Source organism: Nanorana parkeri, unplaced genomic scaffold (genome assembly GCF_000935625.1).
Source record: "Nanorana parkeri isolate BGI_ZX_2015 unplaced genomic scaffold, ASM93562v1 scaffold515, whole genome shotgun sequence".
Classification (NCBI taxonomy): Eukaryota; Metazoa; Chordata; class Amphibia; order Anura; family Dicroglossidae; genus Nanorana; species Nanorana parkeri.
In genome coordinates, this window is record NW_017306783.1 from 451,435 (window position 1) to 468,898 (window position 17,464).

At 42.6% G+C, this 17,464-nt stretch overlaps 1 protein-coding gene across 1 annotated transcript in view; it reads left to right on the plus strand.

The window, feature by feature from the left end:
• The first annotated feature begins 9,042 nt into the window (after positions 1 to 9,042).
• NUP133 (nucleoporin 133) overlaps positions 9,043 to 17,464 on the plus strand; it is a 508,027-nt gene continuing 499,605 nt past the window's right edge. Inside the window, exon 1 of the mRNA XM_018561308.1 lies at positions 9,043 to 9,273. Coding sequence (XP_018416810.1) covers positions 9,110 to 9,273 — 164 coding nt within the window. The 5' untranslated portion in view covers positions 9,043 to 9,109. The remainder of the gene's footprint in view (positions 9,274 to 17,464) is intronic.

Genomic DNA, 17,464 nt, shown 5'->3' on the forward strand with positions numbered 1-17,464 from the left:
CTCTGCTAAACATAATTTTGTGAAGGTAGCAGGCTGTTTGGAGTGGCCATTGTTTGGGATGATGTGATCAAGCTCTTAACTGGTTAAGGAAATTCATTAGGTTCAAATAGTGTCTGTGCTTAAGGAACTCCAATGCAGGCACCCGGCTGTCTAGGGGTGGGAACTGTTCAATGTAACACACTGAACTCTTATCTGATTCTGTGAAGGTGTGTGCTTTCTTCAATAAGCCAGTTCATGTAATCTCTCCAGAGTCAGTGCGGTCTGATTCTTGGGGTAAACCCATGCTATATTTCACTTGCTTCTGGTTGCAGCACCCAGGGAACAGGCATAGATGAACGTTTAATAAACTGTGAAAAGAGTGATAAACAGTGAGAAGGCTTTTCTCACCTTATCACAGTGAAAAATCTCTCAAGTGGTATTTAATAAACTGTGATAAGTCAGGTAGGAACTGAAAATCTTGCCTTTTCTCTTCACTGTAAAAAATACACAGAGTAATAGCAATGTACCTGTTTAATAAAACAGTGAAAAGTAGGAAAGAGCTTTATCACTGGGCTAAATGTTGTGAAAAGTCCCTTAGATTTTTCACCACCTCAAACATGGTGCTAAAGGCCTTTTTCTCATGAAACACTGAGGAAAAAGCCAGGAAGTGACCATTTTACAAATTTTCAGGCATAATTGCAGGATTGCTCATGCTGTAATGCATCCGATAGAGATTTTTGCAACCCATTACTCCTCACCTATAAGACTTTTTTTCTGGTGCACAGGTGCATCAGGGAACACAGGACAGGAATACATTAGTTTCACAAGCAAAAACGTTTTTGCCACTTGCAACTGCTGCATCAAATTCACTTGCTGGCCATTAAGGCCCCATACACACCTGAGAGTTTTGGGAAAATACACAACAAATGTGCACTGATACACATTTGGGAAACACGCCAAAAATGCAAAGCACTTGCTGTGCCATTACCAATAATGGCACCCCAAACACAGCCAGGAAGAAACATTTTTTCCTCAACGTTTATGTGAATTAAAATGCACACGAACGCAAAGGGAAAATATGGAACGCATGTCATATTTTGTTTGATGCTCTACTTTTCAATGTTTGTCAAAATTAATGGTGACGCATAGCAAAAAAACAAACTCACGCAAACACGCGACTTGTGCTCCCGCTATGCTCAGGTGTGATTAGGGCCTCACACCAGCAAATGAGCATTATGGTGCGTCTAATATAGATGTGCACTGGTGTGCATTTGAAATGCATTGTAACAAACCCCAGTACTCAGGATGAGTATGTCCGCCGCTGTATTCTTCCTTGCTCAGGAGATATTGCAACCCACTGATCTTTAGCTCCCAGTTTCCCCAGTCACTAGTCGAGACCGAGTGTAGGGTGAAACAAACTGATTTATTGAGAAACTGTGCAACCTTTTATACAGAAAGTGCATCTGCCTTTAAGTGATCTCTTGGCAGAGGCGTAAGGAAAAAAGTTTGAGGGAGAGTTTGAAACTTTAACCAAAAACCCTCTCTTATTAAATCTAGTATGTACTAATTTTTACCCAATTGTGATGAAAAAGAGAATGTCTCCCTCCCACCTTAAGCTTGGCGTCACTTTGACTCCTTGTTGGAGGAATCAGGAGGAGTAAAGAGCAAACCTTTTTGCTTATTTTTGTTAAACCACTATCTTTCTCTTTGTTCCCGAGGTCTAGCACCCTCTTTTTTCTGGTCTTGAGAGCCTCAAAAAACCGACAGTTGGGAAAATGTTTATTTTTCTCAAGAAATGTTTCCCCCTTTGAAGATCTAGTTAAAACTTCCTCCAGGCCTGGATCAAAGAGTAACTTTCCTTCAAAGGGTAACCCACACAACTTGGATCTTGAGGAAACATCACTATCCCAACATTTCAACCAGATAGCTCTCCTAGCTTAATTAAGAAGAGCTGCTGATCTAGCCGATGCACGAACAGATTCAGCAGCAGCATCTGCTAGATATGCAACTGCTTTACTCACAACTGACAGATAATCTATTACTTGTTCTGCAGTGGCCCCTAGGGAAACATGCTGTTAAACTCCTTCCAAGCAAAGGTCTAAGTTTCTAGCCACACATGTGGAGGCCAAAGCCGGGGACATAGCAGAAGAATTGGCATACCATGCTTTTCTTAACAAGGCCTCTGCTTTGCGATCCATCTGATCTTTCAGATTGCCACAAAGGAGAGGTCCTGTTTATTAGACAACTGTGACAACGCTGCGTCTAATTTTGGGCATTTAAAAATATTTTTCTTCTTCATCTTTCCCGAAAGGGAATCTCCTCTTCCAAGAGCTAAAAGGTCAGATGCTTCCTTTCAGGATCTTTCCATTTCCCCCCAATACCAAATCTTTTAAGGATTAATAGAAAGGAAATACTCTGCCCTGCCCTGTGAATCCTGCAAACCCCTGTAAAGCCTATCTTGTACAGAACATGTGTTAGGAGGGTCAGGTATCTGCTCAGTAGTTTGGATTACTTGAAACAAATCATTCATGTCTTCCAAAGAAAAAAGGTGACATGGAGGTTGAACCTCCACAGCCCCCTCTACAGTTTCTCTATATAGATTGCACTGTAGCCACCTTTTCATTACGCATACTGGTCATGAAATCTTGCATAAGGGATGAAGATTCACTTAACATTTACCTTCGGTATACATTGTTCCCAAAGGAGATTTGAATAATTGAAAGGCAACTTAATGTTACAACTGTCACAATGCGTTTTAGAAGTTGAGGTAGAAGGTGGAACTGTTGATTGGGCTTCCCGGCTTATCCCCCAATGCGCTTCCTGAAGAAAGAGGCACAAGACATCACATCAGGCAGTAATCAATACAGCCACTGGGAGGAATAAGGACACCCACAACTTTAGACTGCACCAACATCCCCCAAGTCCAGGAAGATCTCTCAGCGCTACCTTAGATCTGGGTGCAGCCATCACCAGCTTGGCTTCCTCCTCCATCTCAACATCGGCGGCGTGCAGCAGCTCCCCTCTCCATCTGGCCGGCGTCCTCGTGGCAACGAAAGGAGGTGACGAAATGCAGCAACAGGAAGTAAAGTCGGAACTCAGAATAAGGCTTGCAACGCAGAAATACTCATTCCGGCGTGCATCCCCACCCACCACGAGGAAGAAGCGCTCCACAAAAGACCCCAGACAGGGCAAAAAACCTTAGGGAATAATGAGCCTGAGGGTCGACCCTCTGCCTAGGGAAGAGACCCAGCTCCTTCTCTTTAGGGAAATAACCTCTACAGTCTGAAAAAGGCAAGGCTCAAGAACAGAGTACCCTAGCAGAGCCACACCGAGGGTGACTGCTGATCACAAGACCATCCAGTGTCGGGATCAAAGAAACAAACATTGCGCTGACCCGGACAGTAAGAAACACAATCTAAAACTGAGGGACGAGGGGGGGTGTGGTTTGAGAGGTTTTTTAACTTGTCCGATTGTGTTTCCTGTACACTGAAGAGCCAATCATCTCTCAGGTTGCTGCCCTGGAAGATGATTGGAGAAATAAGCTCTTCGGCATTAACTCGACTAGCCGTGTTTGGAGGAAGAAAAATGCTATGACCCTAACACCATCCCCACAGTCAAGCACGGAGTTGGAAACATTATGCTTTGGGGCTGTTTCTCTCTGCTAAAGATAGAGGCCGATTTTGCCACATTGAGGGGCCAATGGACGGGGCCATGTATTGTCAAATCTTGGATGAGAAACTCCTTACCTCAGCCAGAACACTGAAGATGGGTCATGGATGGGTCTTGCAGCATGACAATGACCCAAAACATACTGCCAAGGCAACAAAGCAGTGGCTCATGAAGAAGCACATTAAGGTCATGGAGTGGCCTAGCCAGTCCCCAGACCTTAATCCTATAAAAGAAATTATGGAGAGAGCTGAAACTTCGAGTTGCCAAGCGACACCAAAGAAACCTTAAGGATGTAGAGAAGATCTGTAAAGAAGAGTGGACCAAAATCCATCCTGAGATGTGTGCAAACCTGGTAACCAACTACAAGAAACTTCTTACCTCTGTGCTTGCCAACAAGGGTTTCTCCACCAAATACTAAGTTATGTTTTGCTTGGGAATCAAATAGTTATTTTACTCACTGAACTGCAACTCAAATTTATAACATTTGTTTTTCTGGATTTTTGGTTGATAATCTGTCTCTATCATTTAAAACACACCTATGATAAAAATTATAGACCTTTCATTTCTTTGTAAGGGGGCAAACTTACAAAATCTGCAGGGGATCAAATAATTATTTTGTACACGATGACTCTCAGGGGTTTAAGTAATTGTCAGGACTAAAAAGTGGGTTATAACATGTGTGCAAAACAAAAAAAAAACCTTGGCAGCAAAAGGTTTAAAAGTTCACTGTGGAGATGGTGGGCTGCTCGCGTACCTGGAGAGTGCTGGTTTCTTGTAAACAAAAAATGGACCGAATGAAAGGTAGCAAGTGAAGCACTCTTTGGAAAAGGTAGCGAGTGGTCTGTTTGCTACCTTTCATTAAAGTCATTAGTAAATTAGTTGATTGTTTAGTTGATCATAGCAGGGCTGGCAAGGTAGCCAATGTGCCTCAAAATTACAGCTGGTGCTTGACCTTTATAATTTTTTTTAGAGGTTTTTAATAAAGCTGGCTCCAGGATTGGACAGACTGGCTCCTGAATACCACATTAATTTGTCCATTTGCGGGACATGACAATACACTGAATGAGGAGCCAAACTTTCATGGCCTGTTCACACAAGCCTGTCCAGTAAAATGCTGAATTTCATAGGAGGGTCTAGCGTGTTTTGAAATTAGAGTGCGTTGTATCGCACACTGCCAAAACTCTCACTTTTTACCTTTGTAACTTCATGTAAAGTGTACAATGTGTAATCTCCATTCAGGTCCCCACACGGCAGCAACCTACAGGCTCTCCAGTATAAAGTGACTGTTTTGTAGTTAAGTTGTGCTCATATCAAAAAAATAATAGTCTACAAATGTGATTGCTTACTAAATGAGGATATATGTATTTACATTAGTATGACCATTTAAATATTATTAACAAAGATTTTGACAATTGCCTCATGTGTAAAAGTCTACTTTCTTATATAAAAAAAGTATGAGGCCAACACATTTGGGAGCATCAAATACACGTTTCAAATCAGGGCTAAAAAGAAAGTTGACTGTATGGTTTATCATCAGTGTGAAAGATCAATTTATTAAATTTATACAATTTCATATCAGAGTCTCCGTAGCACTGGTGAAGGGGGTATGTTCAAACCTTACAAAACACATTGGCTTCAGACTCAATTATACAGTAGTCTTTAAGACTTGAAATGCTTATTCAAATTGCTTGACACTAAAATTTCCTATACACCTATCAATTTTCGTTTGGAAACTGTCCACAAATGGTCTTTTGAGCAGTAATCGATTAGTTGATGGGACACCAAGATTTTAATTACTGTACTTCTGGCCAAATGTCCTCAGTCAGGCTGTTTTGTTTTTTTCGAATTGTAAAAAAAAAAAAAAAAAAATATGTTGGTTTAGTGGCGTTTTCATACACACAAAAAAATAAATCGCAGCAAGAAAACTGCACATGCGCAAACAAAAATCCATTCTATCGATCAACAAAATTCAGTGAGTTAGTATTGATAATGAACGACTATTAAAATCGACATTGTTACCGGGGAGTTGAGACGACCATGGGCCGCCAGGAAGCAGGAATTGTACTACACTCTGCTTTCCCCTTCTCTTGAGTTTTGTCCTTTCGTTTTGCGTCAGTGTTTGTCTTTGTCAGTCTTTTTTGCGTGGTTCAGGGGTGATCGTGGTGGACTTGGCCGCCCATATTGTGGGGCTAGGCCTGACCACTCACCTCGACTGTAGTGTTGGTTTTACGTTAATTCACCTAAAAAATGCCTTAAGGGCGGGGACAAACATTGGTACCGGACGTGATATTACAATGTGTTACCATGCTTAGATTAGGAGTCTCACTGTCTGTTCTTATATTCTGCGGGGCCATGTGGCCTTCGCGTGTACTTCTTTGCAATGTAACCCACCCTTTTTGCCTACAAATAAAGAATAAAAAAAAAATAAAAAATAAATCGACATTGTTCTGTGCTTGATGGGCTATTTGAGCTAGAATCCAAAGAGGGTTCTTGGCAGCAATGAAAATGTCTGATTGAAAAACTATAGGTGTATATTGGCCTCTGCTGGCCATATAGGTCTGGCAAACAGAAACTCTGTTTACACTGACCCATATTTACAAATACATTGCTTTATAATTGTTTGGTATTTACTCATTAAAGTTCCACTAAACTTGCTGTCTGGAGCAATTTCTTACTATTTGCACACACGAAAATCTGAATTTTTGGCTAGAAAACAGCTTCAAACCCCCCCATACAATTATATATTTTCTGAAATCAGAGGCCCTGTAAAATAAAAAAAATGCTAGTTGCAATTTTTTGTCACACGGTATTTGCGCAAAAGTTAATCAAACCAGTATTTTTAGGATAAAGTACACATGTAATGGGAAACATGTGACCGGTCCTCTTTATGGAGACATCAGCGGTCTGTCAGACCCCTAATGTCACCAAGGGACGCCAAAGTAGCTGATGAGGCACCGATCTGCCTCACCAGCTTCTTCTCCTGGCTACATCAACCTCTCCAAAATACGCCCCTTCCTCACCAATGAAACCACTAAATTACTCATCCACTCCCTTGTTATCTCTCGTCTTAACTATTGCAACTCCCTCCTCATTGGCTTACCTCTACACAGGGTATCCCCCTTCAGTCTATCATGAATGCAGCTGCTAGACTCATTCACCTAACCAACCGCTCAGTGTCTGCAACCCCCCTCTGCCAATCCCTGCACTGGCTTCCAATTGCCCAAAGGATAAGATTCAAAATATTAACCATGACTTACAAAGCCATCCACAACTCTGTCCCCGACTCTATCTCAAAACAACACCCTAACCGTCGCCTCCGCTCTTCAAAAGACCTTCTGCTTTCCAGCTCCCTCGTCAACTCCTCCCATGCTCCCCTCCAGGACTTCACCAGAGTGTCTCCCATCCTATGGAACTCTTTACCCCAACATGTCCGTCTATCTCCCACTCCGACTGCCTTTAGGAGATCCCTTAAGACTCATCTCTTCAGGGAAGCCTAACCGCTCAACCATCACGTTCTCACACAATTCATCCCCACAAAGCTACCTCCTCATGTATCGCTTCCCCCTCCCTTTTAGATTGTAAGCCCCCTCCCTTTTAGATTGTAATGTCTTCCTTATATTGTGAAGCGCTGCGCAAACTGTTGGCGATATATAAATCCTGTATAATAATACAGGAGCCGGAGAAAGTGCAGCGACACCGGACGTGATGTAATACACATCACTTCCGGGGCCAGTGATCAGCGGCTAGAAGCTTGCTGATTTCCCTACGATCGATGACGGGAGACCCGTCATGGTGGGGTGAGTACACTCCGCCACAAGCGATCTGTCGGCTGTATAGCGGCCGGATCGCTTGTATGTGAACAGCCATAGCCGGCTGTTTACAACGGTACAAGAACACAGCTGAAGCAGCAGCTGCTGTGTTCTTGGTAAAACAGCTGCAGGAGCCGGATGCTCATTTACGCCTGCGCGGCTCATATGGTTAACAATTAGCAAAACTTTAGTTTTGGTCCCTGTGTGTTGTATAATAGGCACTACTCCAAGCTTGCTACCGTGACAGACTACAATCCCAATACAAAATAGTAAATAAAACATGAGGTTGTAGTCCACCACAGGAGCGAGCTTGACACAATGGCTACTTTACAACACACACACAGGGACCATGGAACAAAAGTAAAAATTCTCCAGAAGGACAGCGTCAGCACATATTCAGAGATGATTTAAGGATCTACAACTGAGTGATACACAAATAAAAAACATTTCAGTTAACAGTTAAGGTTCTTGAATGCATGTTTAAGATAAAACTTCAGAGTTTAGTGTCACATTAATGCCCCATTTACACCAGAGCTCAAAGCTACAAAATACTCAACATTAAAAATCGTATTGTCTTCTATGTTGCCCGTTAACAACTGAGCACTCAAGCTTTTGTAGCAAAACACCCATCCCTCCAAGGAGTGCAGAACCAAATGTTTTTGGCCCCATATTCTTTGAAGGGAGTACTGAATAACATGTGAAAATGCATGTTTTCCAGGTACTCCCATTTAAAAGTCTATGGGGCCAAAAATGCTTGATTCTGCTTTTGTACTACAAGTAGCAAATAAAAATGCAAAAGAAAAGCACACAAAAAAAGTCTGTAAATTGGCTAGATACGTTCATGGTTTGGTGTGAATACAGCCTAAAGCTGCAGCTGTAAGATGCTATAAAACGTTAAAAAAAATTATATATAAAAACTATATTTCACAGCCATTGTGAGATTTCAGGTAAGATGGTCTTGCAGCTCCATAACACAAACACATGCCTGCTTAAATCTCCTATAAAAACATGCACACCACGTCTATAATTTTCATGTGGTGCACACACGCTCTTTAAAAACACGCGATTCTTTATTAATTACCAGCTCCAGACCCCTACAACCTCCCTATTTTAGCCTTTTCCTTATCTTCCCATCGTTCGCTCCATTTTGTTTTGCTCCATACCTCGTACTGGTGCTCTCCTTCTGCGATAGCCATTCAGCTATGTAGCCCCACCCCCGACAGTCACGGGTTGTACGGGTCATAACTGAAGGGGCTGGCCTGAGTTTCTTGCCTATCATTAGGCGGAACTATACTACAGCAAATAACAACTAGAGCTACTACAATAAAAACCATGGCGCAGAGCTGCTTTCAGTTTGCGGCGCTGCCGTTACGTTCACCCTAAGGGAAAAAACATAATTTACTGCACAAAAAGTAGTCCTCTGTACCTAATTTCCCTCGCTTCGGCTGTTCTCTAGAGGTCGCACAATACACTAAACTAGCTGAGACCGCCCAAGATACAATTCTATAATTTACATGGACGCACAGGCGCTGCTGACGCTTGTTTGGACGTCATTACCAGTGGCCGCTCGAGTCATATTTGTATCACACGAGGATTTCACTCCATTCTGAGTTGCTTGGCGGGAGTAGTGACTTTATTCAGCGTTGACCAACATGTTCCCATCTCCCCGATCACAAGTCGGAGTGACAGCTCGGCGGCCGATTACTAATCGGGTACCTGCTGGAAGGAAGAGTCTCGGACCTGGAGCCGTCGGGATCTCTTTACCTTCTCCGGTGTTCTCACCTGCTGGCAGTAGAGTCACGATTGGTGGTTCCTGGTGAGTCGGTGCACCCGGACTTGTGCTACTTGCATTCTTTGTACTTTATAGTAATTTATAACTAGGTCTCTCTAGATTCTTCTTACACATGAGCCGCACTTCAATGCATCTTTGTAAATTTAAAGTAACGTTTTTTTCATATAACAAATACATGCTGTGAAACGAAACTGCTATGTATATCACCTCTCACGCGATGGTTATGTCAAAACAAAGTTGCGAAGTCACAAAGTTACGAAGAACCATGGAAGTGCGGCTCGTTTGTAAAAAAAACTGTATACGTTGGAGGCGTATCTGTTTTGCCTGCACCCCTGGTATGATTACTATCGAATGTGGCCTGGGAATTGGATCGGTGGATTGTTTGCTCTGCTAGGTCTCTCTAGAGCAGGGGGTCTCAAACTCAATTCACTCGGGGGTTACTCGACATTTTTTTTTTGCTCCCATGGGGGCCGCTCACCAAATTTCATAAAATGTAACTATATTCGTTATGGTACTATAGACACTAATACACACACAAGAAGGCCCTATTCATATCTGTAAGATTAGGTGTGGTTAGGGATTCCTGCGTCAGGAACTTGCGTTTTCCTGCAGCAGGAATTCCTAATCTGGCATTTACAAGTGGCAGCTGTCACCCATTCAAGTTACTGATCAAGTGACAGCAGCTCCATGTAAATGCCTGCACACTGCATGTAATATAGTATGTGATATGATTTTTGTTTTTGTTTTTTGTGTACATAATTAAAAGTATAAAATACCCCACACACACACACACACACACACACACACACACACACACACACACACACACACACACACTAATAATACAGCCCCAGTCCCCCACCTTTTTGCAGGGAGGAGTGGTTGATTGGTATCTGTAATCAATGTGAGTGCATACATAGAAGCAGCTATGTGGTCTGCATCAGACAGAGATGCAGACTGTGTAGCTGCTCCTGCAAGTCTGGTACGCGGTCCATGACCGCGTACCTGACTTGTGAGTTGTCTTTGGGCCGCTACTTTGAGACCACTGCTCCTAGAGTTTACATTTTTTAACCACTTGGTGACCGGGATGTGAAACTCCTTTTTTTTGCCCAGGCCATTTTTTATTATTCAGCGCTGCGGTGCTTTGACTGGCATTTATTCCGTCATACAACGCTGTACTGCAATTAATTGTATTACATTTTTTGGGGGACACATAGAGCTTTCTTTTGGTGGTATTTAATCACTGGGGGGGGGGTTATTTTTTTTACTATGTAATGAAAAAAAAAAAAACCTTTTCCTTACGTTATGTTATAAAACATTTAGTACCTGATTTTTTTTTTTGGAAAATATAAAAGATGGGATCACGTTGGGTAAATAGACACCAAACATGTAAAGTTTTAAAATTGTGCACGTCCGTGAAATCGCAAAAACTACCATGCCTAAAATTGGCCATAGGTGATGCTTTAAAAGCTTTTTACCGCTCATCAGTTTAGTGTTATCAGTGATTAATGGCTCTAGAATTATTGCTCACACTCCAACGTTCGCGGCGGTATGTAACGTGTGGCATAATCGTTGTTTTTGCATGTAGATGCACCCGAGGCATATTTACGTTGATAAGTGCGTGCACGCATGGGTGGGTGACTTAAAACTTTTTTGGGTGTTTTTTTTTTTTTTTGCTTTTTTGCTTTTTTTTTTTAAACAGTGATCCGTCCTCCTTTCTCAAAAGATCTGGTCTGCTTTTTTCCTCCCTCTGGCAGGCTCCCTCACCTCTCGCTGGGGACGGAAACCTATTAAGATCTCCCAGGGGGAAAAAAGACGAAGAAAAGGCGGCGGAATCCTCTAAGTGCAGTAATTCAAAAAATATTTATTTCTTTATAATACATAGATGCACTTACAAGACAGACGAGTTGTTGGAGCATAAAATAAGTGGCAGAGTGTTAGCTTTGAGCGGTGAAGACAGATCCTCCTTGACGCGTTTCGTGCTTTCACTTTTTCAAAAGGGGGAATCATGTCTGCACCTCTCCCAGGGTTCTACTTATACTACTCTAATTAGCTTAATTAGTACCACCTGGTACCAATTGATCTCTCCCAGTGAGAGCTACGGCTTTATGTCACTATAACAGTCATAGCTATTCGATACAGTGAAATTTATGTTCAATTCCGTAGTGGCATCAAGAGATTAAACTACTAACATCACCAAAGGAAAGAGTGTTAGTTTCAGTAATTAGACAACATGATCCAAATAATAAAAACAATTTAAAACACATTAATTAATAGCTACAGGAGTCTAGGCTAGTATATCATGAATTACAAAGGTATTATTACTGTGAGTTGTTCCATGGATACACATATCCAGTCGGAGTAAAACACATTTAACTATTTATAACATCATAAAACAGTTTATAAAATTTAAAAAGACTACATATATCGGCTACTGGATTTAAATATCATTACGTTTCTTTGCATACAGTTCCCTCTGTGGCGGATTCAGAGTCCCATGAATCGTTCTAGCTGAATTATATTAGAGTTGCGGATCTAAGACTGATCAAATATTACATAAAAACTGCATACAACTACATAAAAAGGACCTGACTTGGGCATGGAAGATCATCCTATTTATCTGATGTGTTAAAACCAACTGTCTCAGGTGAAGCACCTGGAAGTAGAGGGTGCCTCTTCCCTTTTAATGTTGAGTCCGTGTGGATAAAAACTAGTTAAAAGATAATATCGTGTGGTCAGGGGGAGGCGTGCATAGGACAAGACTGGTGACCTCAGTCATGCTGTAAATAAATTAGCAATATTATGTTCGTGGTGTATTATACAGCAGAATTTGTGTTATTAATTTTTCCTAGATGGGTCTGATATTTTAATGGATTAATCGTTTGATAGGAAACAGTTCAGGTCTAGTTCTACGTTCAAGCCTTTTGGTGTCATCGTTTCCATCAAATAAATCCACTTAGTCTCATTTCTGGAGATATCCCTCTTCATATGGTTTCCCCTCCATTGCTTAAACACCCTATCAAGGCCTATGAACTGAATTCCTTTTGGGTTACAGTTATGTTTTTCCTTGAAATGTCTGGATAGATTATGATCTCGTTTACCCTTTTTTATGTTATTAATGTGTTCGCGTATTCTCACCCTTAATTCGCGGGTGGTTCTCCCTATATATTGTAAACCACAAGGGCATGAGTACTATGGCATGAGATTAATTCATTGATCTTAAATTGTCATCCATTTGAATTGGAGCCAAAGTTTTTTTTCTTTTTACCAGTGTGCCTACATCCCATGCATTTCCCACATGGGTAAAATCCTTTCCCTTGGAAAAATGTGGAGGGTCTTTTTGGAGGGTCCAGTACATTATGAACAAGTTTATCTTTGATGTTTGGCGCCTTTTTATATATTACCTTTGGCTTTATAGGGAGAAATTATTTCTTGGAGCGGGGGAAGTAAAAAAATAAAAAATAAAATGTGGTGTGCAATATAGTGAAATTAAAAGTGTAAAATTATACAGCAATGAATACAGAATGGCATCGGCTATAGAGGAATACAACAAATCCCAGCAATAGTACATTATAGCTGGTGGTATCCTGCATTGCGCTGTATAATGTACTATTGCTGGGTTTTGTAGTCCTCTATAGCTAGTGGTATTCTATTCTGTATAATGTATTATTGCTGGGATTTGTAGTCCTCTATACAGCGCAATACAGAATACCACCAGCTATATAGGAATACAACAAATCCCAGCAATACATTTATATATACAGTGTATAATGTATTGCTGGGATTTGTATTCCTATGTATAATATATATAGCACAATGTACCATCAGCTATAGAAGAATACAAATCCCAGCCATACATTATAGAGCACCATGTGTGGGGAAGTGCAGGCTTACCTGAGCAGTCTTCCAGCAACTTGCTTCTGAGATCGGGCCTGTCTATCGGCGGCTGTCATCCCCCTGCACCTGCTCCTCCTTACTTCTTATCTCCACGTCCCTGTGCCAATCGTGGATGTGGGCGGGCGGTGAGCGTGAGGCGGGGAGGAGGTGCGGCATGTGGATGCAGGCAGGCGGGTCTGGCAGAGGCGAGCATGAGGTGAGGAGGAGGAGCGGCACGCAGCGTGTGTGGAGCCGTGAACAGGGCCAACTAATCAGAAGCCGATTAATCGAGGATTGAAGAAGTTGACAACTTTTTCAATAATCGATTATGTTGATTAGTTGTTGCAGCCCTAGTCGCGACTCCATGTTCAGTGGGTGGATGCGTGCCTTCCACTTTTCCAGGTAAGAGGCTTTCTCAGTCTCTTCCTAGAGCAACACAGTCAGTTCTCGCACCAAGCAGCATTCAAAACATGCTGTCTGGTGCCGAGTGTCAGCTTGAGGTAGGGTGGGCTGGAGCTACGGCCTTGAGGGAGCTCCATCCATAGGTGCATTGCTTACAGCTCCCTCTTATGCCCAGTAGAGGTGCCTGGATCGGAGTGACATCACATTCTGGCTCCCGACACCTCTACAGGGTGCGAAATGGAGCAGTACAAGCAATGCACATATACAGATGAAACTCGAATAACTACAATATCGTGCAAAAGTTCATTTATTTCACTAATGCAACTTAAAAGGTGAAACTAATATATGAGATACTCATTACATGCAAAGCAAGATAGTGCAAGCCGTGATTTGTCATAATTGTGATGATTATGGCTTACAGCTCATGAAAACCCCAAATCCACAACCTCAGAAAATTAGAATATTGTGAAAAGGTGCAATATTCTAGGCTCAAAGTGTTGCACTCTAATCAGCGAATTAAGCCATAACACATGCAAAGGGTTCCTGAGCCTTTAAATGGTCTCTTAAGGTGCCCATACACTGTACGATTCTCGTACGAGAATCGCGGGAAATCCCGCGATCGTACGAGAATCATACAGTGTATGGAAGGCGTGCGACCGTTTCTACTGTACGGTCGCACGTCTTCCATCGAACAAGCAGGCTGGAAAACCCGCCGGGAATCGTGCGAATCTCGGCGATTGAGTGGCCTGCTGGTTCGACAACTAACGGGCCGGTGTGCGCACACTGCCCGTATGCCGTCCTTGCAAGCCCGCCCCTCAAGGGGACGGGCTTGCGATGAAAGCAAGTACGATCTGCCTGTCCGAGATGGGCAGATCGTACGTTTTTTAAGTACTTTACAACCATCGCAAGACTAAGGTCTTGCGATGGTTGTAAAGTGTATGGCCACCTTTAGTCTGGTTCAGTAGGAATCACAATCATGGGAAAGACTGCTGACCTGACAGTTGTGCAGAAAACCATCATTGACACCCTCCATAAGGAGGCAAAGCCTCAAAAGGTAATTGCAAAAGAAGTTGGATGTTCCCAAAGTGCTGTATCAAAGCACATTAATAGAAAGTTATGTGGAAGGGAAAAGTGTGGAAGAAAAAGGTGCACAAGCAGCATGGATGACCGCAGCCTGGAGAGGATGGTCAGGAAAAGGCCATTTAAAAGTGTTGGGTACTTTCACAAGGAGTGGACTGAGGCTGAAGTCAGTGCATCAAGAGCCACCACACACAGACGGATCCTGGACATGGGCTTCAAATGTCGTATTCCTCTTGTCAAGCCACTCCTGAACAACAAACAACGTCAGAAGCGTCTTACCTGGGCTAAAGAAAAACAGACCTGGTCTGTTGCTCAGAGGTCCAAAGTCCTCTTTTCTGATGAGAGCAAATTTTGCATCTCATTTGGAAACCGAGGACCCAGAGTATGGAGGAAGAATGGAGAGGCACACACAGTGTGAGGTTTCCACACTCTGTGATGATTTGGGGAGCCATGTCATCTGCTGGTGTTGGTCCACTGTGCTTCATTAAGTCCAGGGTCAACGCAGTCATCTACCAGGAGATTTTGTAGCACTTCATGCTTCCTTCCGCAGACTAGCCTCTATGGGGATGCTGACTTCATTTTCCAGCAGGACTTGGCACCTGCCCACACTGCCAAAAGCACCAAAACCTGGTTCAATGACCATGGGATTACTGTGCTTGATTGGCCAGCAAACTCGCCTGAACCCCATAGAGAATCTATGGGGCATTGCTAAGAGAAAGATGAGAGACATGAGACCGAACAATGCAGAAGAGTGCAAGGCCGCTATTGAAGCATCCTGGTCTTCCATAACACCTCAGCAGTGCCACAGGCCGATAGCTTCCATGCCACACCGCATTGAGGCAGTATTTGCTGCTAAAGGGGCCCAAACCAAGTACTGAGTACATATGCACGCTTATACTTTTCAGAGGTCCGATATATTGTTCTATGTACAAACCTTGTTTTATTGATTGCATGTAATAATCTAATTTTCTGAGATTGTGGCTTTGGGGTATTCATGAGCTGTAAGCCATAATCATCACAATTATGACAAATCACAGCTTGAACTATCTTGCTTTGCATGTAATGAGTCTATCTCATATATTAGTTTCACCTTTTTAAGTTGCATTAGTGAAATAAATTAACTTTTGCACTATATTCTAATTATTTGAGTTTCACCTGTAGATGGAGCTCCGTCACAGCACAGCAGTCAACACTGGACCCTAGGCTGAGGATCCACTCCAGTTCTCGAAAATTAGGAAGACTAAGTGCAGCTTAACATACATTTTTTTGGAGTTGTATGTTTGTGAGATTGTGTCTGTTTGTGTGTCTATCAGTATTTTTGAGTATTGCACAGTCTCGGGCGATTATTGCACTGCACCATGCAAACGCATCCACTGTGCGTTTTGGGGCGGGAGGTGCGTTGCGCTGCAATTCATTTGAATGATACCCCAAATGAATCTCCCACCCACAGTTCGATCGCCTGCACCAGAACGCGTAGTACCACAATGCCGTGCGTTCCATTGCCGTGCAACTTGGGTCACGACTTAATGACCAAGGACAGATGTGGGTCCCGAAGTTACACAGGTTGAGAACCACTGGTTTAGAGGGTATATTAGAACATATATGGTGGTCATGCCCAATTATTCAGGGATACTGGCAGAAGGTAACTGATTATATTTATGTTATAACTGATCAAAGGATTCCTCTTGAACTGTGGACCTGTTTGTTCCATTGTAATGACTGCCCAGCAGGAAAATATAGTAGATCTCTTTTGTCATTTCTGTTGAATGCAGCGAGGCAAATATTTCTAGATCTTGGAGATGCATGGCAGAACCAGGTATTCAATCATGGTTCCAAATAATTGACCATTGAAGTGAAATGGAGGAGCTTACAGCTGCTCTTAAAAAAACTCTCACATTTCACACCTTGGTATTTGGGCCAATTGCAGTAAATTTAAAAACTCTCAGAGGTACGTGGAAGTGATGTCTGGGAGCTAAATTGGTGGAAACTACATAAATAAGCTACGGGTTTGCTACTAGGGAGAGAAAATGAAAATTGGGAGTAGTTTGGAGTTGGGTGTAATAGAAGAAATATCTGAGTATTTCTTCGACGCAATAGGAAATTGAATCCTGGATATACAGTAGTATTCGGTTGTAGGCATCTCAGTCGGTATACTGAGCATAGGGTAACGGGAGGACGCTTGTTTGTGTCCTCCCGTTACCCAAAGGAGAACTATGGGGAAAAACACTGACACCATAGTTCTCCTTTTAATACATATATAAACCCCAAATGTGGATATGTTGTATAATAGTAATAATGCAGTGGTCTTTCCAACTGAGTATTTGACACTAGGTTTGGGATGATGATTATAATAATGATTGGTGGGTTACAAATTTTTTTTGGTACTTCACACTATGATATAGATTATATAGTAGATGTAATTGTACATATAATCCCCATATGGGGACTTCACACTTAATAAATTATGGCAGGGCTCAAACTTTCCACTCGCCTGCTCGCATTTGGTGAGTAGAAAAGCAGTGCAGGTGAGTGGAAATTCCTGTCAGGCTTGCGGTCTCAGACCGCGTACCTTAGGGTTAGGGTTCTGCTCCTGCTGGTCTGTCTCCCTTCCTTTTCGGCTGGAGCTCTTCACTGAGCTCCGGGTCGAAAACGAACTGATTAGTAAGGTGTGCAAACCTTACTAATTACACTAGATCACCAGGGATCTGCCTGCTCGCCTCCTCCCTGCAGAAAGACAAGCAGGTGAGGGGGCTTCCTTGTACTATTTTACATTGTGGGGTCGGAACAGGGGAGATTGTGTGGGGGTCAGGGAACAGGGGGGATTATTATGTTGTGTGGGGGGCAGGGAACAGGGGGG